The 24,101-nt window shown below is 34.1% G+C and overlaps 6 protein-coding genes across 6 annotated transcripts in view; 5 read left to right on the top strand and 1 right to left on the bottom strand.

Moving 5' to 3' along the window:
- LOC106121471 (lisH domain and HEAT repeat-containing protein KIAA1468) overlaps window positions 1-6,332 on the top strand; it is an 11,657-nt gene extending 5,325 nt beyond the window's left edge. Inside the window, exons 8-16 of the mRNA XM_013317156.1 lie at window positions 191-356; window positions 702-1,073; window positions 1,457-1,805; window positions 2,352-2,636; window positions 3,229-3,347; window positions 3,827-3,983; window positions 4,508-4,716; window positions 5,039-5,168; window positions 6,072-6,332. Of these exons, the coding sequence (XP_013172610.1) occupies window positions 191-356; window positions 702-1,073; window positions 1,457-1,805; window positions 2,352-2,636; window positions 3,229-3,347; window positions 3,827-3,983; window positions 4,508-4,716; window positions 5,039-5,168; window positions 6,072-6,297 (2,013 nt within the window). The 3' untranslated portion in view covers window positions 6,298-6,332. The remainder of the gene's footprint in view (window positions 1-190; window positions 357-701; window positions 1,074-1,456; window positions 1,806-2,351; window positions 2,637-3,228; window positions 3,348-3,826; window positions 3,984-4,507; window positions 4,717-5,038; window positions 5,169-6,071) is intronic.
- A 2,578-nt stretch (window positions 6,333-8,910) lies between these two features.
- GSTo1 (glutathione S-transferase omega 1) lies at window positions 8,911-11,411 on the top strand. Its single transcript, NM_001311853.1, is given in 5 exon segments — window positions 8,911-9,029; window positions 9,102-9,269; window positions 9,894-10,051; window positions 10,553-10,798; window positions 11,070-11,411. Coding segments are annotated over 5 exon segments (765 nt in total). The 5' UTR covers window positions 8,911-9,004; the 3' UTR covers window positions 11,238-11,411.
- A 401-nt stretch (window positions 11,412-11,812) lies between these two features.
- On the top strand, window positions 11,813-14,052 carry LOC106121024 (pyrimidodiazepine synthase-like). Its single transcript, XM_013316503.1, has 5 exons — window positions 11,813-12,070; window positions 12,579-12,746; window positions 12,941-13,098; window positions 13,272-13,514; window positions 13,857-14,052. Exons 1-5 carry the CDS (start codon window positions 11,902-11,904, stop codon window positions 13,986-13,988), a joined length of 870 nt encoding a protein of 289 aa, XP_013171957.1. The 5' UTR covers window positions 11,813-11,901; the 3' UTR covers window positions 13,989-14,052.
- Window positions 14,053-14,568: 516 nt separating this feature from the next.
- dup (chromatin licensing and DNA replication factor double parked) lies at window positions 14,569-17,174 on the bottom strand. The gene is made up of 3 exons (XM_013317182.1): window positions 16,403-17,174; window positions 16,123-16,246; window positions 14,569-15,898 (listed from the first exon to the last, which is right to left on the bottom strand). Exons 1-3 carry the CDS (start codon window positions 17,047-17,049, stop codon window positions 14,735-14,737), a joined length of 1,935 nt encoding a protein of 644 aa, XP_013172636.1. The 5' UTR covers window positions 17,050-17,174; the 3' UTR covers window positions 14,569-14,734.
- Window positions 17,175-17,865: 691 nt separating this feature from the next.
- LOC106120971 (uncharacterized) lies at window positions 17,866-20,270 on the top strand. Its single transcript, XM_013316442.1, has 3 exons — window positions 17,866-18,004; window positions 18,353-19,269; window positions 20,178-20,270. Exons 1-3 carry the CDS (start codon window positions 17,866-17,868, stop codon window positions 20,268-20,270), a joined length of 1,149 nt encoding a protein of 382 aa, XP_013171896.1.
- On the top strand, window positions 20,150-22,906 carry SRPK (SR splicing factor protein kinase). Its single transcript, XM_013317015.1, has one exon. It carries the CDS (start codon window positions 20,315-20,317, stop codon window positions 22,127-22,129), a length of 1,815 nt encoding a protein of 604 aa, XP_013172469.1. The 5' UTR covers window positions 20,150-20,314; the 3' UTR covers window positions 22,130-22,906.
- The last annotated feature ends 1,195 nt before the right edge of the window (window positions 22,907-24,101 follow it).

Raw genomic sequence — 24,101 nt, 5'->3', positions numbered from 1 at the left:
ATAAACTGTTTGGACTCACTGGCGCCATTTAGGATTTAAAGGAGCGCTCAAAATTAGCGTTGGCGTATAACTGGATAAATGAAACGCTAACTGGTGAGGTGATGCAGTCTACGCTAGGCCAGCGCTACTGTACTACTGGTATAATGTAAACCAGGCATTAAATGTGCAGTAAGAGATGTGCTGTGTGCAGATAGTGCCGCACACGCTGGTGTCGCGGCGGAGCGAGGCGGCGGCGCTGCTGGCGGCGGGCGCGGCGCTGCTCTCTGCGGCGGAGGCGCGGCGTGCCCGTCTGCTGCACACGCTGCTCACTCTGCTCAAGAAACCTGAACCTAACGACGCAAGGATCATATGCGAAGGTATATTCCATAAGGATGTTTTGACAGTTTATTGACATTGACAGACCTACAAGTTTTAAGTGTTACCAGTAAGAAAAAACTTTATCAACGTTGCAACTCCATTATGACCCGAGTTCTTGTAGTAATTCCTTACTATTTAAATTAATCTTACTAATATTATAAATGCGAATGTTTAGATAGACGGATGGATGGCTCGATGGAACTTCATAAAATTTAGGACAGATGTAAATCAGTCTGGAAGAACACATTAATTCAGTTTTTTAATTCCGCACGGACGGAGTCGCAAGCAACAACTAGTACATAATAAATTGTTAAAAGATTTCATTTTATATGTATTTATTTCAGCCGTCTGTCTTGTGGTGAAATGGGGCGGGGCTGCGGAAGTCTTATCATCCGTTGCAGAATTATTAGCCTCAAGGTCATCAGAGCGTAGGATATTAGCTAGTCAGATATGTCTGGCTATAGCTCCTTATGTACCTGTAGAGTTATGTACTTCGTTACTACTAAGTCTTGTGGCACTTATGTGCGAGTCCAGTGAACCAGAAGTACGTAGTCTTGGTTTGAAATCTGCGTGTCTTGTTTGTGTGGTCGCGGATCATAAATATAATCAGTTGGAGAATCTCATGTTTAGCTTTTTAAAAGACCCAGTGGAAAAGAATGTTAAGGATACAATCAATGTGTTCGTACCGACGTTAGCGAGGAGCGCTTTGATGGCTGGTATGTGTATTTTATTTATACTTTAATTTTTCAGTTTTTGTAATAAATGTACAGTCTGCTTCGTTGGCGGTGTTATAGTTACAGAAATCATGCATGCAATGAACTTAAACTTTGCACCTTCTTACAAATAAATTATTTTTTAGTCTATTGATTTTTTTTATATAAATAATTGAATTAAATTTAATTTGATATTTTTATACAGTTGGAAGGTTTTTTTTAACCCACAACCATTGTATATTGTCAATTAATATGCTATTGTACCTTATGTACTTACCTTTATCGTTTTAAAGCATACAAGATGTTAAAAATATTTTTTCTTCACAAGTGGCATACCCAACTGTACATTAAAATTAGTAAATATTTTTTTTTTTTATCCTTTCCAGGTAAATTCTCATCAGATCTATGCAATCGTGTTATGACAAGTTTAATAAAATCTACTTCTGATAATGAATGGAAGAGTGTTATATTAAATTTAGAAGTGATCAAAAGTCTAGTACAGGCGAAGCTGGCTTACGTGATAAATGTACAAATAGTTAGGGATGTGAACTTAAGTAACTGTGATATGAAGACAATTAACTTACAAGATGTGCCGTTGGGGTCTGAAGAGAAGTTTCTTGATGTACAGTGTTATATAAGTGACAGTGTGGACGCAAAGATGTTGTTGTTAGCTATGAACAGTTTAATTAAAGATCCTTCGGTTAGATGGACGGAGCTTGACTGGTTTAATGATTGGTGAGTTTACATTTTAATAATCATATTGACAAGGATACCTGACTGGGTGGACAATCAAACTAAACTATGCCACCTCATTAGCACCACTTTGTCAATGTCAAAAGACACAAAATCCTTACTCTGTTGTTGTCATCTATGACTTACCGTGGGTTTCTGAGATCAAAATGCCCGTTTAAAACATATTGTATCTGTTATGTCAAAGATGATAAGAGGGATGACGATATGTTTTATACAGAAATTTTGGTGTCAGAAAACAATGGTAAGTAGGTTTTATATATTTTGTGAGACTAACCGCGATAGTAGTGCCTCTGTCCTCCGGATGTCACCTCTGTCAGATATCCGTATTTCATTGTACTCCTTGATATACAAAACTAAATATTTTGATGATGCTTTTACCCATTCCATAAACGTCACTGTAAAATGTACAATTTTTTTTATTGGTCTCCTATATAATAAATGATCTTTTTTTTTATTTAATAACAATGTAAGTATATTACAAACCAATGACAATGTCTAATTTCTTTTTCTATTTATAACTTATTGCAGGATAAGAAAATTGTTAGAAATAATAGGCAATTGCAAAGTATCAAATCATCCGATGGTTTATGAGCTTTTGATTACATTATTTAATACTTACATAGATAATTTCGGATATCACTTCGCTTGTAACATAATGAAGCCTATATTTATTGACATTTTAAATGAATTAGAGCAAAAAATGGAAAAATTGGATACAATCAGTTTGGAGAGTACTGTTGTTGTTGGGATATATTTAGCTTCAATTTTACTAGCGGTTGAAGAGGGACCTTCACAAGCTGAGTTTTTACAAAAGTAAGTTAATTTTAACATCATCATCAGCTCACTATACCTCCCCACCGAGGTGCTCGAAGCCTACCTTAAGTTGAGGGTGATTAGGCCATAGTCAACCACGCTGGCCAAGTGCGGGTTGGTTGACTTCACACATATCTTTGAATTTCTTCTCATATATGTGCAGGTTGCATCACATTGTTTTCCTTCACTGTAAGAACGTCGGATAAATGTACATATGTAATTCGGAAACCAATAAAACACATTTGTATATTGCAGGGTTCGAACCCAAGACCTGCAGATTGCAAGTCAAGTGTTTTTACATACCGTTTGATATAAAAGGCACACATTTATATAGTTTATGATATACTAGCTTGTTACCCGTGACTCCGTCTATGCGGATTAAAAAAAAAATAGTAGCTTATGTGCTTTCATCAAGATTGCTTAAGCTGTTCCGGAGATACCTTCTAACAAACATCCATCTTAACTTTTGCATTTATAATATTAGTAAGATTTGTTATGAAATTGTGCTCTAGTTTGGGCATGAGAAATATTTGTAAACTTAACTTAACTTAGTGTAAAATAGGTGTAAAAATAATATCGTGCGTAATTTTAGATGGATTGTGTATAGCAGTGTACGCGGACTTCCTGCAAAGATATTTTCTATGCCGTTCAAATGGCTGGCAACACATCGCCCTGAAGTTCTCAGCTTTTTCTGGCAACATTTAAGGGAGTGTAAGTATTTTTATGACAAATAATATTAAATAGCTCAGTAATCTCAACTATTCGGATGCCATAATTTATATATACGTATATTAATAGTCATAGTGGCAACCAGTCTAGTATTATTTAAAAACAGAATAAAATCATTGCTTATCGAAAAAGCTCTAAAATATGAAAAAAAAAATTGACTGAATTTTTTTTTTTGCAAATCGTGTTCTTGTGACCTGTAATTTAAATATTACTAATAAATTGTATTGTATTGTAATACTGGACAGTCTGTATGTGATATCAAATAAAAAATAATAATATTGATAACTTGCCAATTTTTGACATTTTTGTTTGGCTGGTATTTTGACATTAACTTAGTTAATGACATATTGGTTTCTTTTTTTCTGTGCTGAGAAAGTCGCATGCAGTCGCTAGTTTTATAATAATTTTTATGGTTTTTTTTTTGTGAAAATATTGCGTCAAGATGTATTTATTATGTTCAGTCTGTGCGAGCAGCTGTGAGAACGCGAGCGGTGCGGGTATCCGCGCGCACATCGCCGCACTCCTCACCGACATGGTGAATGTGGCGGACGTCACCGAGGAGTGCATGGAGCGCCAGCTGCTGCCTGCACTCATCGCGCTACTCTATGATGATGATATGTGAGTCTGTATTGCTGTAATATATTGCTATATCATTGATGGTCTGTTGATTTCATTTTCAGGATATAAAATGTTTTATTTACTTCTGTGTTTCGTCTTCAATGTGGTAATGGTTACTTCGTTATTTTGGTGAATGTCAATTGTCGTTTGCTCGTTTGCCACCTTTTGCTGTGTACAGTGATAGATTCCAGCAATAATATATGTTGCACGAACAAGTCTAATCGCCCGATGTAATACCACGACCACAAAGAAGACAGGCGTCAAGTGGAAGCAATTCTGTGTACAGTCTGATGAGTGTGATGCAGGAGATCTCATTTTAGTCTTCTTTACCTTTCCACCTTTTTCTTATAAGGAAAAAATAAGAAGGGGAAGTGGATTTGATTGAGGAATGGCCGCAAAGGAACGGGGTATACTTTTTCTGTACGTCTCCAAACGCAGATGTTTAAAAGATAATAGTTTGCTATTTTGTGCGAATTCAAATGGGCGTTCATACCATTTGGTACATAAAATTGTGTATGATTAAGTTGTGTGCGCGAGGCGGCGCTGAGCTCGTGGGGCAGCATGACGCGGTGCTGCGTGGTGCGCGGGCTGGCGTGCGGCGCGCACTGCTGGCCCCCGATGGAGCAGTGGCTGGGGGGGCGCACGCTCTCGCACAGGGAGGCGGCGCGTCTCGCTGAATCCCTGGCGCTCCTCGTGCTGCCCACTGTTGACGACCGCGCTGTCTCCGAACAAGGTTACACTTTTAATAAACCACTAGCAGTCCCCCGCGACTCTGTCCGCGCGAAATAAAAACAACATAATTAGTAACCTATGTGTCCTTCCAGACTAAGTTTTACATCTGTGCTAAATTTAATCGAGATCACTTCAGCCGTTATTTTAATTTTTTAATTCCGCGCTGACGAAGTCGCAAGTGATGCTTGTTTTTTTTTACATTCCTGGAAATCTTATTTATAACAAGTTAAGAGACTTTTCAAATAGAGTAGAACCTTCGAAAAAGCCTTCTTCGAGAAACAATTTTAAAGTCAAATTGACGCTGTACCTTGGTGTGTTTATAGCGGTGTCATTGCTGTGCGCGTTATGCCACCATCCGACGCTGTCAGCGGAGTGGGTGTCATCGCTGACCCCGGGCCTGCAGCTCGCGGTGCATCACTGTCGACAGCATCCAGCTATATTACCCGCACTCAGGTATGTAACTTCAGTTATAACAACGTCTAAGTCAACAATATACAGTCGTAATAACCGATATAAGGTGGAAATTAGTTAAGCGAGATGCATTTCTAAGAGAGTCATTGTCCGACTCCAACATTCATAAGCGAGAAACTCGGAAGAAAAAATCGTCTCTAACCGAGAAAATTATCTCGCTTAATTACACTCTCGCTTACCCGTATTAGATTTTAAAAAGAAGTATAATACTTGAATCGCTATAACCAAAGTTTTTTTTAACTAATGTCATATTAAGAGGTTTTAATTTAATTATTTTTTATCTAATATTAACTATATTACTAATTTATTATGTTTATAATTAATCTCTCTTAATGAATATTCTTAAATGCCTAAAACGTTAGTACATCTAAGCAAGATTGTTATATATAGTACCTATTGTATATACTACGATTCTTTAACAAATACGCCTAATTTACTTCTCTTTCCCTTCCTACCCTTTTTCTTATAAGGAAAGGATGGGAAGTGGAAGTGGACTTTCCGGATGAGAGTATGCATGGATAGGGAAAATACTTTCTTTCTGTGCATCCTCTCCTCCGTGGATTAAAGGTAGGCAACGCATATGCAATTGCGTATGTCTATGGGCAACGATCACTTCGCTATTTCAGCGATTTCAGGTGGCCGCTCGCTCGTTTGCCACCTTTTGATAAAAAAACGCCCTCTATCGCAAGGCAGTTTAAACATATTGTATTATAAATGCCAATGTATGGATGGATGGATGTTTGTTACAAGGTATCTCTAGAATAGCTTAATGGGATACGTTAATACATTGGCATAGATATAGAACATAGTCTACTAAGTTTTTTTTTTAATTTCTACGCGGAATTAGTCGTCAGCGACAGTTAAAAATTAAATAATTTAATATAGGAAACTAGAAGAAAGTGTACAAACAGGAGCGATGTCGCAATACAAATCATCAATAGAGGCGTTACTGAACGCAGCAGGCAGTGACGTCAGCGTCAGCCCCCGCGACCTGCCGCGACCCACCACCAACCTGCAGGCCGCGCAGGAGGTCGGCAGGAGGGTCACGCAGATCTTCCACCAATCCAAAACTAATATCAATCTGCAGAATATATTCAAAAAGAAAACGTAACGCTACATAATAATTTAAGCATTTATATTCATGGGTATAAAAAAAAATAAAAACATCATTTTTTGAGTCGGCTAATTTCATTACAAATGTGTTTTTAATTTCAAAACTATTATTTTAAAAAACCTGCATTTTTTTTGACAAAATATTTCCACTGGGAATGCTATAGATTATGTTTCGTTATTAAAAACATGTTTCCGATAGAGTTTTCTGTTTGAGAAAAGATGACGTTGTTTTCTGTTTCTACATAAATACATCTTGACATTTTCCGGCAATATTTATAAGATAAATTAAATCTCATTAGTCATGGGTTTCTAAGATCAAAATCCAAGTTTAAATAATTATGTTATCTGCTCTGTTAATGTCAGGGATGACAATACATTTTATACATAGATTGTAGTTCTCAGAAACCTTCGGTTAGTAAATAAAATCTTATTATAGTTCTCATTATGTTTAAAAGGTGCTTTATGACTTGTTTTTGTATTGTTCGGATTTAATTTAAAATCAAACTTAGGTTTATGTCACTAATGACCTGAATGTTCCAAATCTCAGCAATACAAATAAAAAATAATTAATATATTCGCTTCGTAAATATTTTAATGTTGGTAGTATGAATGATTGAACGAATGTTAAATGAATGAAAGAATGACGTAACCATAGAGATTAAACTAAGATACTAATTGATCAAAATAAAGAGATAAAGAGAATTTTTTATATCGAATGCCTACATTTTTAAATTCATGTAATCTACACATAAAAGACATTTTTTTGCTAGAGATAATTTAAAAAAATATTGCAGTATATAGAACACGTATTTAATACAAATTTACAAAAATATTTTATGGATTTTTCTCAAGAAATATCTTAATTTATTTATTCATTGTTTAAGAAAACAATATTCGCTTTGTATATCATAGGATTTATTTAACCTTAAAATAGTGTTTATTCATGTATCTCAAACAGAAGTACTTAATTATTTTATATAAATAGTACAAAATAGTGCATTAAATATAGTAAAGCAAGATTGTCAAATTGTACATAAAAATTGATAAAGTTGTCAAATCATAATATTTTATCACATACTCTATATAGAAGTGTCATTGTCAATAGCGGCGTTAGGGTCCAGGGCGATGTAGAGGTACCGCCCAGGGGCACCGCAAACCCCAGAGTCGGATATAAAGTGGTGCTTGCGATGCCCCTTAAGGTACCCTGTCTTTGGAAGATTTCCCTCGACCCCCAAAAAATGGGCGCCGCAACATACTCGCCCAGGGCGCCGGAATTACTAAACCGGCCATGTTCATTGTTTCTTATACTGTGTGTATTTTCATGTATTCCCACATTCCAAATTAAAACTCTTTAATTGGTAATATAAACATAATAATTAGAATTACAGGGCTTATATTTTTTCTAGAAAAATAATTTTTGGCTCCAGTTGTTAAAGGGTTATACACTGTTTTAATTTTTTTTTTGTGTTCACGATGTTTTTATGTTTTTGAATGTACTTATTTTGACTTGTGTTAGTGCACTCGGTTGTTATAACGAATAATATAATGAACTGAATTAATGAAACAAAAACGACTTCATTATCTTTACTTTGAATATGTATTATTTCATTTGAAATTATGGCACGTGACAAAAAATATTTTAGTAAATTAATTTTTACTTTGTGAATAATAAATGAACATTGTTTATTTTCGATTAATATTTTACTTTTAATAATTTATAAGTTTAAAAGTCTTCCAAATTTAACAACAGGCTTAAACTAGGGGTCTCGACTGTAGTGAAACTTATTTCTAAATATTGACATCTCTTACGTTCTTTTTGAAAATAACAGAGACGACAATATGTGTCACGGCGACCTCCGTGTACCCAGTTGTTAAATGTAGATAAAATAAATGGATGAAAATTTAATAATACCAGTTGCTGTAAAAAAAATGAGATTTAAATAGAATATGCAATCTATTATTCGTTAATTATGTTATAGGCAGCTTCAATTTTCCAGCTTAGCTTCACACTATTTCAATAACTAAGTTATAAATGTTTAAATATACTCATTGTACGTATGTCTATTGTTAATTTATTTATGAATCTCTGATTTAATCGAGAAACCCGTAACGAATTGTTAATATTCGTCGTTATGAAAACGATTGATATTTTCCTACACTTTGTCATTTGGTAGTTGTTGGATACAGGTTGTGTCATAAAGTAATTAATGTAACTAAGAAATATATGTTTTTAAATAAAAATATGTTTTGTTTTAATTAACCTAAGCGAGTATTTTACAGTTTTAGCCGTGCAGCGAAATAAACTGCGCCTTTTAAACATATAATAGAAAATTAGGCAGAATATAATGGCCCCAGACGGAGAATACCCTTTGACTACAGAGAAAACGATACGATTTAATTATAATACCAAAAATACAGTTTTTGACTCCGGGCTTTGCAATGAAAATTTTTATGTTGGAACTTTGGTCTTTTATAATCTGACAAATAATAAATATTCTGTCATTTGAACTGTCAAAGAAAAGAAATATCACCGGCATCCGGTTTGGTGATCTGTCAACTGTAAAGTTGTTCTTGTATTTTTTGCCATTACACGAATCGTTCTTTTCTTAATTCTCTTGTGGCCTTCCAAGTGATTATTCTTTCTATAAACATTTTCTCATAAACAAGGAAATTATTACTGTTGTTTTTTTCACATAGTAAAAACCATGTCTGAGAAACATTTGCAAACCGGTAAGTTGATAGTGTTTTATTCAGACGAAAGTAGGTATTTCACAAGATTCTTATTGGGTTTTTTGTTACTAGGTGATGAACTGCCAGCGTTCGGCGGAAAACTGCGCTTATTTGCAATGAGATTTTGTCCGTACGCTGAAAGAAGCATTTTGGTTCTGAATGCCAAAAAAATTCCTTACGATCACGTATTTATTAATCTTGATCAGAAGCCTGAATGGATCTTCAATTTCAGCCCAAAAGGTAAGTCATTTAACCATATAATTCTACTGTCAGTAACAATATAATTCTACTAGGGCTTGGGATATATATTGCAACACGCCCCCTCTTCTACCATGTCTCTGAGGGGAGAGTGGTTAAAAGAGTTATGCGAAACTGTTTAATTCGTTAACCAGTGGCACGTCTTTCTGTAAAGCAACCTAGGTTGTCTCCCAGCTGTACCCTACCCTAAGCCTTACACTCTACCATTACCTTTCCTTTGTTTCTTCTTCGCTTAAGAAATTTTTTGTTCAACTTGGTCATCAATGATTTTTCATGGAACATGCATTACTATTTTTAGCAATGTGGTATAAATTGATATGAATATAATATGTTGAGCAATATGTGGTTTTTGATAAGCAATAGATAAAATATAATCTGTAAGGTTGTTTACCTTCTGTACATTTATACTGCATAAGTAGATAGAAATGACTAAGGGAATATGTTTACTGCATAAAAATCATGACACAACTAAAATGTATAATTAAAAAAACATTTACTATATATTGTTTTAAAAAAAGGTTTTATTGTTACAACATACCTTACTAATACAGTTCGACTTGTACTTTCCTGTATTTTTATTTACTAATTATCTCTTTTGCTATATAGGCACTGTACCAGCTCTAGAATATGAACAGGGCAAGGGTATCTTTGACAGTAACATTATTAACTATTACTTGGACGAGAAATACCCAGAGGTGCCCCTGCAGCCTACTGACCCACTCCGTAAGGCTCAAGACAAGATGCTAGTTGAACAACTTACTGGGGTATGTCTATGTTTCATCAAACATAATTTCTACCTACTTAAGACTTGTACTGTGACAGACAAACAGCCAGCCGTGTGGTTTCTGTGATTCTTAAAAAATCGTAAATTCGTAAAAATCGTATCATTAATTACTATTATGTAGTTATTGATGAGAACACAGTTATTAATGGTGCTTTAAGCCAAGCCCATGCTGATTACACAGTTGTACTTGGATAAAAAACCTTGGTAAGCAAATGTTATTGTTTAGTCCCGATGGACAATCTCCATAAGGGAGGTTCAGAAACCTTTATAAGCAAGAAACACATCAAAGAAAGAAAGAATCATAGGTTTCTTGCTTATCTAAGTTGTACTGTATTTACATTTGTGGTGTCTTGTTAATTCTATTGTTTAATACAACAACCAAATTCACTTTGTGTACAACTTTATATCGCCCAGTCTTCTAATAGTATGCAATAGTTAGCATTATTATGAATAAAAGCAAATTAATTGTAACAATTTTCAGGCTCAATCAGCATACTATACTGCCGCATTTAACTCGCCCGCTCTGACACCGTCCATGGTGGAAACCTATCACAAAGGTCTTGAAGTTTTACAGAAGGAATTAGAAGTCCGTAAAACCAAGTTTTTGCACGGTGACGAACCTGGTTTGGTGGATTATACCATCTGGCCCTTCTTGGAACGTTTCCAAGCTCTGCCGTTGTTGGGCAAGGAAGAGTTTGCTATTGATAAAACTAAATATGATGCTTTGGTAAGTAATTTTGTCATACATTATTGTATGCATTTACATTATATAGGATTGTTGAATTTATGTTATTATAGTAATATAGTATCAATAGATTAAAATTATTTAAAACTATCTATTACCCGGGACTCGGTCAATGTCGAATTAAAAAAAACCTAATTGTTAGCCTCTGTGACTTCTAGACTATGTTCCATATGTTTTCCAAGTTTCAGCGAGATCCATCAATCCATCCAAACATTTACATTTATAATATTAGTAAGATACATTAAAATTTCAGACTAAATACATTGAGGAAATGAAAAATGTACCAGCCGTGAAATCATATTGTTTGGCTCCGGAGACTCATGCCAAATACATTGAATCTAGGGCTAAAGGCAATCCAGATTACAATATGCTTGATACCAGCGCTGTTTGCTGCATGCGTCCTAGGAAGAAGAAGGAATAAATATGAAACATCTTAATGTATTTTTACTGTCCCAAAATGTACACATGATTCATGCTTTTAAAAGACATTGTTAATTTTTTTTTTGAGAAATAGATTATTTCGTCCAGTGTTAAGCACTTTTTCTTTTACTGTTTTGTAAGTAACAGAAATTTTTGGCTTTATTATAAAACATATTTATTTTGGTAATTCTAATAAAAGTACAATTTACAATTTTACACTTTTGTCTTTTTATTTTATTTGATTTTTTATTGTAATATTTGTATATAATAATAATGATATATATGGAGAAGACTTTACACATATTGATACATATTTATGTGGTTTGCGATGATTATATGCAATCATCATTTAAACTTCAGTTAATTATTTCTATTTGTTTGTTGTAATTGCGCTATGCTCAAAGATATGTTCTCTTTCTTTTTTAAAGAGATGACAGTAAAACAATTGCGCTCAAAATTAACGCTGGCATAATGCAAGCATTATTCAAAGTAAAGCAAGCAAAATGCACTTTTATAATATTAATCAACGTAATATTTTCATTGACACAAAGGCAAACACATCATTCCGATAGACAAGTTTTCAAGGTTATAAAACTGCGTTGTCATTGTTTCGCGTACAAACACTAAGTTTATATTTATACAGCGTTTTACATATTTTAATCAACATGATAACCAGTACTTTAAGTTTCGCTATGCATATACTTCTGTCATCGTATAAAATTCTAGAACCAGTCCGACAAGTAGTCGAATACGTATTACCTTATACTTACAGAAAAATGGCAAACAAAGCAATCAAAGGAGGAATTAATTTTAATGGAAAACATTTGAGAAAAGGTAAGCTTTTAATAGTTTAATCATTTCGATTATTGAAGTATAAGATAAGCGTTTACTTTGTTTTGTATTTGTACTTAATTTGGTAGGTTATAAACTAATTAGAACGAACGACTTCAATTGTTTGAATACGGTTTCCTTTGAGATCATTTGAGGGAATTTATTTCACCTTAGCAGTATACGTACAAAATCATTTAGAAAAACATATTCCTCTTGAATGTAATGATTAATCATAATTTCACAAATGGCTATCGCGAAACAAAAAGGCGGCAAATTCAAATAAGATGCGCGCTGTACGAATTCTATAACTTGCAACGTAAAAAAGTGGTTAATTATTACAAGTATAAATTAAAACAATGATAAGTATACTAGTACAATATTATTTAAAACCAGCTAGTTGAAAAACCTGATTAGGTTAGTTTGGAAACTTTACTTATAACCATTTTTTTCTTCTGTTGAAATAAATGTTCGTCGTATAAATGTGTTTTAATATAGTATTAACATTTTCCAGGTGATCCATTGCCTCCTTACAATGGAAAACTACGTGTTTACAACATGCGCTATTGTCCATACGCACAACGAACTATTCTAGCGCTGATTGCCAAAGACATTGACTTCGAAGTGGTTAATGTACACTTGTTAGATAAACCTGAATGGCTTACTCGTAAAAGTGCTTTTGGTAAGGAAACAATGTTGCTATAATTTCTCTCTTCATATTAAAATAAAGGTGACTCATGAATTTTGAATATCAACATCTCACATACGTTCCCATCGAGGGATTCAAGACCCGAACGTACCCTACATTAAGGGTATCCAGCTATTTAGGATTAATATTCTCCATAAAAGTTTATAAAACTTTCATTTGTTTTACAGGCAAAGTCCCATCAATAGAAATAAAAGAAGATGTATGTATTTACGAGAGTTTGGTAACGGTGGAATATTTAGATGAAGTTTATGATCAAAGACCGTTAATATCAAAGGATCCGGTTACGAAAGCTTACGACAAAATCATTGTTGAAGCAATTGGACCGGTACGTATGAACAGCACACATAGATTGTTACTAAGCAGTCCATTAATTACCACTAAGTAACTCTGAGTGACAGCTAAAGTGTATTTAATTATTAAGTCAATAATCAATAACAGTATCACTTTCTTATAAGAGGCATGATTGATTTAAAAAATAAATTTAAATTTTTTTTTCAGTTGCAAACTGTCTTCTTCAAATTCGTAAAGGCTCCGGAAACAATCACTGACGATAATATTATTGCTTATAATAATGCACTGCGATTTATTCAAGACCAATTGAAGAGTCGTGGTACTCAATTCTTCGGTGGCAATGGGCCAGGCTACGCGGACTACATGATATGGCCTTGGCTAGAAAGGCTTTACGCTGTCCAAGACACGTATGAAGCAGCGAAATTTGATGGTGCTGAATATAAATTATTGGTAAATGCTTCTAAATTTTAATGGACTAGTGTAACAATCTTACTAATGTTATAAAAGAGAATGTTTAGATGAATGGATATTTGTTTGAAGGTTTCTCCGGAACAGCTGCATGTATCTTGCTGAAATTTGGCATAGATATAGAACATGGACTGGAAGAACACATAGGCTAGTTATTAAGTTTATTTTTAATTCCGCGCGGGAGGGGTCGCGGGCAACAACTAGTTTATTAATAAAGATGAATCATCCTAGTTTTATACAGATACCAATGAATGTAAAAGTTGTATTTTCTTCTATCATCAGGTTTTGAAATTGTGAGTTCAATGAGATACATTTTTTTTGCAGAATGAATATGTTGAAAACATGCTGAATGATCCAGCTGTGAAAATTTATTTGGTGCCCAAAGATGTGCTAATGAAAGTTTACGAAGGCTACAGGACCGGGAAAGTACCGGATTACGACCTTTTAATGCAATAAAATCTCTTTATATTTATACTAATCCAATAAAATGTTATAAATTAAAAATAAAAGCCTTTTTGTATCTTATTGTTTTATTTTGAAATGAAACAAATTGATGTGAAAATAATTTTTACTTGTAAAAAAAACTTAATTTAAATTTGTCACCGTGACATTTGTACTTTTCAAAGCTAGACATAAGTTATTTTCTTACATAATTTTAATGTCTATGGAGTATATTAATGTCTTTGACCTTTGAAAAATATAAAAAAAATCGCAAATGGTCGTAAAATTATAATAGCCTAATTAACTTTTTTCAATAACTTATTGTATTTAGTTTGCTTTTTGATTTGTACCTGAAAGTAATTATGAAGGCACTTAGGATTTATTAATCCAACTTATTTTTTTATAATAATCAAACATGATTATTGTCAGTCCATTGCTTATGCTAAGAAAGTCATTTAAAACTATTATTAAAATAAAATTAAGTTATAATAAATAGAAAGCTAAAAACTTATTATTGTAAAACTGAAAATATTTTCATATTAGAACTTAATAATTTATTATTTAAGTATTTTGAATATTGTAAAAATATTTTCAATTTTAAGTCAATTGACAACCTTATTACGTTGCTAAATGAGATAAACTAAATTAAAATCCAAACTAAGATGTCTGTGTAACCAATAAAGTCAAGATTGAACAATCAAATTATGCCACAAACATAGAAAATGATCATTCAGATTAAACCACTTTTGCCAAACAAATTATTAATCACTCTTAAATTCTGCCGCCAAAGCTTCTAATTTTGTTGTTATTTCTTTCAAATCACGATTTTTATCTATTTTCAAATATGTCGTATTTCTTATTTCATGCAATTTTATCCAATCTGGTACTTTTTCTGTGAGCAATTTAATATCTCTTTGTAAATCACTTGCTGAGGTCTTAAAACTACAATCCAATTTGGAAATAACAACATTTAGGGCTAAGACATTTTTCCTCTCCGAAACAAATATATTTCTTATTGTTTTAGCTAAGTCTGGTAGGCCACTGTAAATATAAAATTGTTGTTCTTTTTCCGTTGTCTTCATCATTGATTGTAAAGCTTTCGCTGCTTGTTTGGCTTTCACTTTTTCTAATAAACTTGTTGGTAATCCCTTAAAGGCAGGATTTAAAAACGTAGGTGGAGCTGTTTGTTGACTTGCTTCTTTCGTAGATGTACTAGGCAAATTTTCAGCGACAGGTTTCTCAGTAATTTTTTCTTCATTTATTTTCGCTGCAGTTAGTTTCTCTAAAGCTTTTCCCATCTTCGGATTGCATTTAAATAATTCACGAGCTTTAGCAAGGACATCCTGAGCTGAACTAATTTTCTCAGCATTAGGCATCTCTGGTAATTTGGCGCATGGAATTTCTGGTAATTTTTCAATTTCGAATTCCGGATGCCAACGAACTAATTTGTCATCAGGTATTTCCATTGGAGGGTCTAATGATGCTAGGAATTGGGCATGATGTTTCTTCACCATTTGGAGCAATGTATTGAAGAAAAATCTTCGCCTTTCTAACAGAACACTCAGATTCATGGTTTTGATTTCATTAGGGAGATTTGGTGATATCACTAACTCATAAGATTCCTTCTGACATGAGGCTGTGAAGTTCTTAACTTTCTCAACGCTATAGTTATAAAAGTCTGGTACAAGATGTTTAATTTGAGCTAAATGTTTGAGAGTAAATCTTCGTTTGAGCATCTCTTGGATAGAGGGTTGAAGTTTGGTAAAAGTAATTTTTTCATTCCTGCTATATAGCATGCCTACAATTGTTTCCATGCTCCTGAAGAGTTCACCAACAAATCTGTATTGGTAGGGTAGGGGGAGACTGCTGTGAGACTCAGAGGCAGTGGATGAGCTTAGAGATGCAAATTTAATAAATGCTGGCACCTGGAAATCCAAAAAGTATAATAAAAATATAGCCTACAATACCCAGTATATGGAAATAATCAAAACATTACAGAAATGTATTTTATAATTTACTTTTATTATTAACAATGCTTATCAAAGTGAGAGATGCTGTCTCCTCTAAACTTTTTAAGAATAGGTTATGTTTTTAATTATTTAAAGATAAGGTAGAATCTAAATGATTAGATGTCTTTAATTTTATTTACCTTATTCGGACTCTTGATAGGGCTGACTAGGACTTTTCTTGGTGAAATAATAGGTCTTTGTAACTGGACTTCTGATTTTGCCTCCTTCTTGGGTGTTAATAAACCCTTGTTAAGTTTACTTGGACTGAAAGATGGAACAGAAAAATTGATCACATTGTACTGCAAGTTTTTATCAAAATCTAACTACATTTCTAGCAACATTTATTATAGGGATAGCACAGTTATAAAAATAAATACAAGAATTATCAAGTATAATAAATGATACAATGATGTAACTAACCTTACGGGTACATCCACATTGATTGACTTAAATTCTTTCAAATTTTGTTTATTTTTACCTTCTAAGCATAGTGGAATATTTTTACTAAGACGTTCAGCAGTTGCTTTAATCTCTGCTAGTCTAGAGCTGCTAGCTAATTTCTTTCGGATGTCTCCCAAACTTAATTCCTTACGAGCTGAATTTATTGAAACAGATGGTTTAGCCCCTAAACTTAACTCTTTTCGAGCGGAACTGGTTACCGTTTCTGAAGGAATAGAAGATTTAGCCCCCAAATTTACCTCTTTACGAGCAGAATTTGTTGAGACTGTTTCTGAGGAAATGGAAGGTTTAGCTATATTATTAGCATTAACTTTTTTTGCAAATACTTCGAATTGGTTTGATGATCTTATAAGGCCATTCGAAGAAGTCAAATGGCATTCATCTTTATCCTTTATATCTGTCTTCAACACTTTTGTACATGTAAAATGGGGCTTAAAATTATTATTGTCCACATCATTATTCTTAAGTGATGAAGAGTTTCGTCCAGTGTCTTTGTGGTTATCTGGAATACGTTCAATATGCGCTAGTTTATGCTTTGTATTTACAAGATCTTCTGATGCTGGCCGCTTTCGACTATTGAAAAACGTAGTAATAGTCGTTTGGGCCATGATAAAATTTTCTTTGGATATATTTTTTCCAATTTTTCAACAACTTCAACAAACGGAATTCCCTCCAAAAGTACTTAATTTTTGACAACTGTAACCAAACTGAAATAAGCTCTAGACAAAGACAATACCATACCATCGACTCAAAATGTGAACGCAGGCTGCATGCCATGTCTGTTTTATTTTACAGATTTATCTAGGTATTTTTCTAATTATGCGAAGGAAGAAAATACATTTTAAATAAAACTAATAAACTGTTAGTAGGGTTTAAAATAATTACCTATCCATTTTAAAAAGCTTACCTTTGTACCAACACATGGTACAAAAGAGTCGAACGATAACCGTAAATTAAAATTAACGGATTATCATAGTTGAACCCACTCTTTGTCTCAGTTTTACAGACCTTTATAGGCATAGAGTTGCAATTACTGTTTATATTTTTACAGTTCATCCCTCATTTTCTGTTAGGATATTAGTGTTTTAAATAAAAATAGTATATTATAACTACCTACAAAGAAGCGTTTTAGATTTGCAAATTTCTTACACAGGGTACAAAATTAGTATTCAATTTATTGTTAAAATGTTTCAGCACAAATTAATCTTGTGCTCTTTAAATACTCTATCAATGTTTATTCTGTATTGTCAATTAAACAGTCATGGACGTTTTTGAAAACGACAACATAGAATTATATTTATTTATCAAGTACAGAGAAAAGAAACAAAACAACTTGCTCGCAATTAAAACGAATGCTATGCATAAATATGATTTAGTTTATATAGTAACTATCATATTAATAATAAATGAACTATTTTTTTACAATGGCAAAAGGTGCTTCAGTCAAAACTGATAATAAGAAGAGTATTCTAGTCGTACCAAGCCGAGTTGTTAGTAGACCAGATAACTTAGCAGGTGGCGAAGAAACTGAAATCACAGCCCAAATATCTGTTCCACAAGAAGGCGGGTGGGGATGGGTAGTTGTGGCATCGAGTTTTTTAAGTATTTTTATACTTGATGGTGCTTCCTTCACATTTGGAAGTTTTCTTAAGGATATGAGTAAGGATCTAAATGAGCCAGAATCACTCATAGCATTAATAAATTCAATAGCAATTGCTCTTTACTTTATCGGAGGTCCATTCGCTTCGGCTTACATAAACAGATTTGGATTTCGAGCGTGTATTATGTCAGGATCTGTTATTTGTTCTTTTTCTCTATTTGCAACGTATTTTACAACTGATTATGCAACAGTGTGTGTATTTTACGGTGCTTTGGCTGGAATTGGTTACTGTATGATAAATTTGTCGTCAGGCTTAATCGTAGGATTTTATTTTGAGAAATTACGCCCGATTGCTATGGCAATTTCAACTTGTGGATCTAGCTTTGGTGTAATGGTAATGTTTCCTGTAAATACTTATTTGATTAATTTATCTGGCTGGCGTAATACTACATTATTACATTCCGGACTTTTTGGTCTTGTATATTTTATTGGTATGACATACCGGCCGCTACTCTCCTTAACGGTCATAAAAGCTACAGAAGATCCTACACGCACTGTGACATACCTGCCAAGTTTATCTGCTGCAGGTTTAAAACTAACAGCTTCAGGTACAAAGCCAGATAATTTAGTACCAACGACGACAGAACGACTTTTCAGTGCCGTTTCGAATTATAACTTCCCAACAGCGGCGGCTATAGTTGAAGAAGGTGCTGCCGTGCCTGTCTCTCAACCAGGCCCATCTACAACGCCAGTGTCTAAACTTACCTTGCTGGCTCATGGCCCCCAAAGCGCAATAAGTCGACAACAACTAAAACAAATAAAGGATATGATATCTAGAAGTAATATTAAAGATGTAAAGCAGATTGATGCGGACGTTGAACAGGAGTCACATACAGTCTCAAAAAAGCCTGGGTTTTGGAGAAGGTTGTTTCATTGGGAAGAACATGTACCGGAATCTCGTCCGATGTACAGAGACGATGCGTTTTACGATGGTAAATTAGAAAAATTACCTATTTATCAGAAAAGTATGGTAGACACAACAGCAGAAGGGAAAACTGGATTAGAGTATCAATTAGCCGTATCGAGGGCGGCTACAACTGCTGACATTCAAGAACGACGAGGTGTTTTCACTACTGCCGCCAGACGTGTTTTGGCGACAATGATGGATCCTAAATTATTGAAACAACGTTCATTTTTGTTATTGTGCGCATCTGCCTTCTGTGTATATGTAGGTTTTTTAGTACCATATGTTTTTATTCAAAGTCGAAATTTAGAAGCCGGGGTCGATTCACATCACTGTGCATTATTTGTAAGTGCTATAGGTTTTTCGAATGCAATTGGTAGAATAATTTTAGGAATTCTTGCATGTAAAATCGATCCGCTTTACATGTATTCCGGATCTTGTATAATAGCGGGTATTGGAACTATAGCATCAGGAATATCATACGACATATATTATCAGTATGCTTATTGCTTTGTATTTGGATTTTGTATCGCCAGTACTGCTTGTCTAAGAAGTATGGTTTTAGTGTCACTATACGGCTTAGAAAAATTAACAAATGCCACAGGGATGCTGATACTATTTCATGGCCTGGGCAGTTTAGTTAGCACACCGCTCGCAAGTATTATTCAAAGTAGTTTTGGATATACTTTTGCTTTTTACGTTTCTGGATTATTTATATCTTTAGGAGGTTTTGTTTTGTTACCTATTAGGTTAAAATTAACTCCCAAAACAAATGAAATAATTAATCAAAAGAGGACAAATGTAAATGGTACCACAAGTAAATGACAATGGTCTAATTAATTTAGTATAATTACTTTTTTGTACGTAAAATAAATATATCCATTATCATTCAACAAGATCTTTGCATCTAAATTTTTAAGAACCCTGGCAGTAATTCTTTTTGGTAATGCACTTTTGATTTCCCACTAAATTTTATACATGACACATGGTATTATTAATATTTTACATCATAATACCAACCTTTATAAATAAACTTTTCTTTAATGATGTTTAAAAGTCGTCTTTTTTTTAAATAGCTATTCTACTGTAATTTTCCTTAAAATAATTTTTAATATCAGTTTTAAGCAATCTGTGATAAACGTGGATTATAATTGGCGTTTAATTACTTATAGCAACCCTATAGGTTCATGTTCGAGCGCATTTTGTTCTGTCTTGTCTGCAACCGGCCGCCATACTCAAACAAAAAGGTTGAGATGAAAAGATAAATTTTTATATCTTGAAAGGTGTTGAAAGTATTTTAATTTACTAAATGAGTTCTAAATCAGACGTCAATAGAAGAGTACTCGCCATTCAGGCGAAAAAGAAGCGGCATAAACTTGGTAAAAAGAAAAATCGTGAGGAGGACCACGGCGCTGCTGGACAAGGAAATGGGCTGCGCAATCAAAATCAGAATCGACTAGAACCAACACATAGCTCCTCCAATGAAACAATCGAAGAGGATGAGGATGAACAATACGCTAGTGACGACGAGGAGCAGGAGGACAGCGCCGATTACTGTAAGGGTGGATACCATCCTGTCAAAATAGGAGATCTATTCCTGAACCGCTACCACGTCACCAGGAAGCTGGGCTGGGGTCACTTTTCTACTGTGTGGTTGTGTTGGGATCTTGTGGACAAGCGTTTTGTAGCGTTAAAAGTAGTTAAATCAGCGCCCCACTTTACCGAAACCGCTCTAGATGAAATCAAAATTTTAAAGGCGGTTCGTGATAGTGATCCCGCCGATCCGAAAAGAAACAAGACGGTTCAGTTGCTAAATGATTTTAAAATTACTGGTGTGAATGGAACACATGTTTGTATGGTCTTTGAAGTTCTTGGTCACCACTTGCTGAAACTAATACTCAAATCTAACTATAGAGGTATCCCACGTGAAAATGTTAAAACTATTATAAGACAGGTATTGGAAGGCCTGGATTATTTACATACCAAGTGTAAAATAATACATACTGACATAAAACCTGAAAATGTCCTGGTTTGTGTCGATGAAGCTTATATTCGAAAGCTGGCCGCTGAAGCAACAGAGCTACATTCCCTTGGCCTGAGACTGCCCCATTCCCTCATTAGCACAGCACCAAAGGAATTCCAGGAGCCTGTAGTCACTTCAAAAATGAGTAGAAATAAAAAGAAAAAATTAAAGAAAAAAGCCAAACGTCAGTCCATGTTACTTAAGAAGCAGATGGAACAAATAGAGGAAATGGAAGAACAGAAAAAGATTGAAAACAACAGTGAGTCAGCTCCAATGTCTCAGGATATTGATGATTCCCCTCAAACACCGGAGGAGGCGAGCGTTATTGAAACTACACGGTCAGACATTGAACCTAATATTAATGGTTGCAATGACTTACAAAGAGCTGATGACGACGCATTTGACACAGATGCTGATTCAGTGCAAGTAAGAAATAAGCAGTATAACTGTGGCGATGATCCTGGAACACCGATGTCCGAAGGAGAAATGACTGATACTCCACCCTCCTTCAACTCTCAAACCAAGGACAAAATGCTTGATAAAAATCCTGATCCTGCATTTGAAGTGTGCGACATTGAGGTGAAGATTGCTGATCTAGGAAATGCTTGTTGGGTGCACCGGCACTTCACTGAAGATATACAAACAAGACAGTATCGGTCCTTGGAAGTGTTGTTGAGTGCAGGATATGGCACATCAGCAGATATATGGAGCACAGCTTGCATGGCATTTGAACTTGCCACAGGGGATTACCTATTTGAACCTCATTCCGGAGATGGTTACAGTAGAGATGAAGACCACCTGGCGCATATTATAGAGTTACTTGGCGATATCCCCAAACGTATTGCAGCTTCAGGAAAATATTCCAAGGTATTCTTTAACAAGAAAGGTGAGTTGAGAAACATAACAGGGTTGAAGCCTTGGGGCTTAGTTTCTGTATTAAAAGATAAATATGAATGGAGTCAGAGGGAGGCGGAGGAGTTTGCTGATTTCTTAAAACCTATGTTAGACTTTGACCCCAATCGGCGAGCGACGGCCTATGAGTGCCTGCAGCACCCTTGGCTGAAGAAGAGCCTACTTGAACAAAAAGAGTCTGAGGAATAATCTTTATCGCTCTCTGTTATGAATGGTCCACATTCATAAAATCGGTAGTGTCGACACACTAAGTATTTGCATGTTTTATGTTTCAATCAAAGTTTATTTATGGATTTGTTTGTGAATAGTTCAATTCCTATCTAGGTTGTTTTAATAGATATCCCTAATTCCATGAATAATTATGAGCAGTTACTAAATTGTTGCAAAAAATATATAGATATCTCCTGCAATGGTAGCAATGTATATAATACAAACGCTGCTCAAACTAGTAGAATCATTTATGTGGTTATAATTATTGGCATACTAATAGTAAAAATCCAAAATTTTCCCTTCTTGTACAGATAGCTTTAGTAAAAATTGTGATGTATGATGACATATAGACAATATAGGGTTTGTCACATTAATCTCTAGGACTTTTAGCTCATATAGCTGTGCACCTGAAACTACCTAGGATGTGAGAAACCTGAAGCAGTTATGTGTCATGTAGCAACTCAGGAAGTAGATATGTTCACATAGTTTAAGTTTTGTTTTTTTTTATCACTATCACAATAAAAATCTCATAATGTAAACTTAGAGATAAGACAGTATTTGTAACGCCACATTTCCGAGACTGCCTTTTTGTATATCAATGAGTCATCTAAATTTAACAATGGCTGGAGCTGGCGACAGATGGGGCGGCAGTGACAGAGACCTCTCAACCAGTTACTAGATATGTTATTTAATTATTTATCATAGGTCCCGATTTACACGATCATAATTTGTAATAATTATATCTGCAAATTTACATGAATAAAATTTCAAAATGAGCTTGTTATTTAAGTGTTTAACTTTTATTTTCATTATAGCAGTTCCTATTAAGACATTTAGATAAATTCCAATTTTTCAATAGTAAAAAAAAACTTCATAATTGTTTAGTTTTGAAAAATTATTTTTTCAGTTGTATAATAATTGAAAATTTTAAATAACATAAATTGATTTTTAATTTCATGACAAAAAATATGATCGGAAATGAATTCCCTTTTGTTGTTTTCAGAGATCAATGATATAAGTTTCGTTTCCAACGTTTTTCATATTATAGAGTATAGGTTTTCACATAAGTAGGTGAGACAGGAAATGATATTGTTAGGGAGTTGTCAACAGACCCTGCCCGCCTTATTGTGACAACTGCGTCACGGGCTGTGCACACATTCATACCAACTAGAGATTACTCAATAAGCAATATAAGAACATGAGAAACAGCATTATATAGCGCTCGACAATATGGTTTATAAGCCAGACTACCAAGGTCATATGCATAACCAAACTTCTGAAACAACTTTGCATATCCCCTAAAAAAAACAATGTTTTGTACATTTGTTTTGACATTGGTGACTCACTGTATGGATATGATTCATTTTAAAATTTTGAAATATAACGTTAACTAAACGGTAACGTTTCAATAATATGTTGTTTTAGATCGGGTACTTAAGACAATGGTCGTATTTTCTTTAGCATACTTAAATATAGAGGAGTATAAAACGATGATTGAGTATAAAAAAGCAAAAGTCGACCATGTTTTTTTTATTTTGGTAAACATGAATAAACTTTCTAAGTTGAACAGAAATTTAATTTTAACAGCGCAGTTTGTAAATCAATATTCAGACATTTCGTTTTTCGGTAACGTTTTCAGATTTACTTCAACGGAAGAAGAATTTGGTGTCTGCGGTTATCCCAAATCCATAACATCAAGGTTATTTTCATTCTCTTGTGTAACATTTACATATGCAAATCTTAGTTTCGATCATGTTTGACCGGGATAAAGTCCGTTTATATTTCAATATTACCACCAATATTTGTATACAGTTCTATTCGCGCGAAGTTTGGTCGAGACGCATATTTACATTATTCATGTTTCTGAAAAAAAAAACAAAAAGCGCCTTTAAAAGATTGGAATAAAAGAGGTATAAAAAGACAAAGCACGCGTGTGTGTGCGTAATAAAAG

The sequence above is a fragment of the Papilio xuthus genome, unplaced genomic scaffold (genome assembly GCF_000836235.2).
Source record: "Papilio xuthus unplaced genomic scaffold, Pxut_1.1 DF826945.1, whole genome shotgun sequence".
NCBI classification, from domain to species: Eukaryota; Metazoa; Arthropoda; class Insecta; order Lepidoptera; family Papilionidae; genus Papilio; species Papilio xuthus.
Note: the sequence above shows the minus strand (reverse complement) of the source record. Positions and strands in the feature narration are given on the sequence as shown.

Bases quoted from the DNA above. Each gene is read 5' to 3' on its own strand.
- LOC106121024 (XM_013316503.1), top strand. From the start codon at position 11,902: ATGATAACCAGTACTTTAAGTTTCGCTATGCATATACTTCTGTCATCG. The intron at 12,747-12,940 runs GTAAGGAAACAA...TTTGTTTTACAG, and splicing joins TACTCGTAAAAGTGCTTTTG to GCAAAGTCCCATCAATAGAA. The intron at 13,099-13,271 runs GTACGTATGAAC...TTTTTTTTTCAG, and splicing joins TTGTTGAAGCAATTGGACCG to TTGCAAACTGTCTTCTTCAA.
- dup (XM_013317182.1), bottom strand. From the start codon at position 17,049: ATGGCCCAAACGACTATTACTACGTTTTTCAATAGTCGAAAGCGGCCA. The intron at 16,247-16,402 runs GTTAGTTACATC...TCCATCTTTCAG, and splicing joins AATGTGGATGTACCCGTAAG to TCCAAGTAAACTTAACAAGG. The intron at 15,899-16,122 runs GTAAATAAAATT...TTGGATTTCCAG, and splicing joins CTATCAAGAGTCCGAATAAG to GTGCCAGCATTTATTAAATT.
- LOC106120971 (XM_013316442.1), top strand. From the start codon at position 17,866: ATGGCAAAAGGTGCTTCAGTCAAAACTGATAATAAGAAGAGTATTCTA. The intron at 18,005-18,352 runs GCGGGTGGGGAT...ATTTGTCGTCAG, and splicing joins AATATCTGTTCCACAAGAAG to GCTTAATCGTAGGATTTTAT. The intron at 19,270-20,177 runs GTAGGTTTTTTA...AATTACTTATAG, and splicing joins CATCTGCCTTCTGTGTATAT to CAACCCTATAGGTTCATGTT.
- SRPK (XM_013317015.1), top strand. From the start codon at position 20,315: ATGAGTTCTAAATCAGACGTCAATAGAAGAGTACTCGCCATTCAGGCG.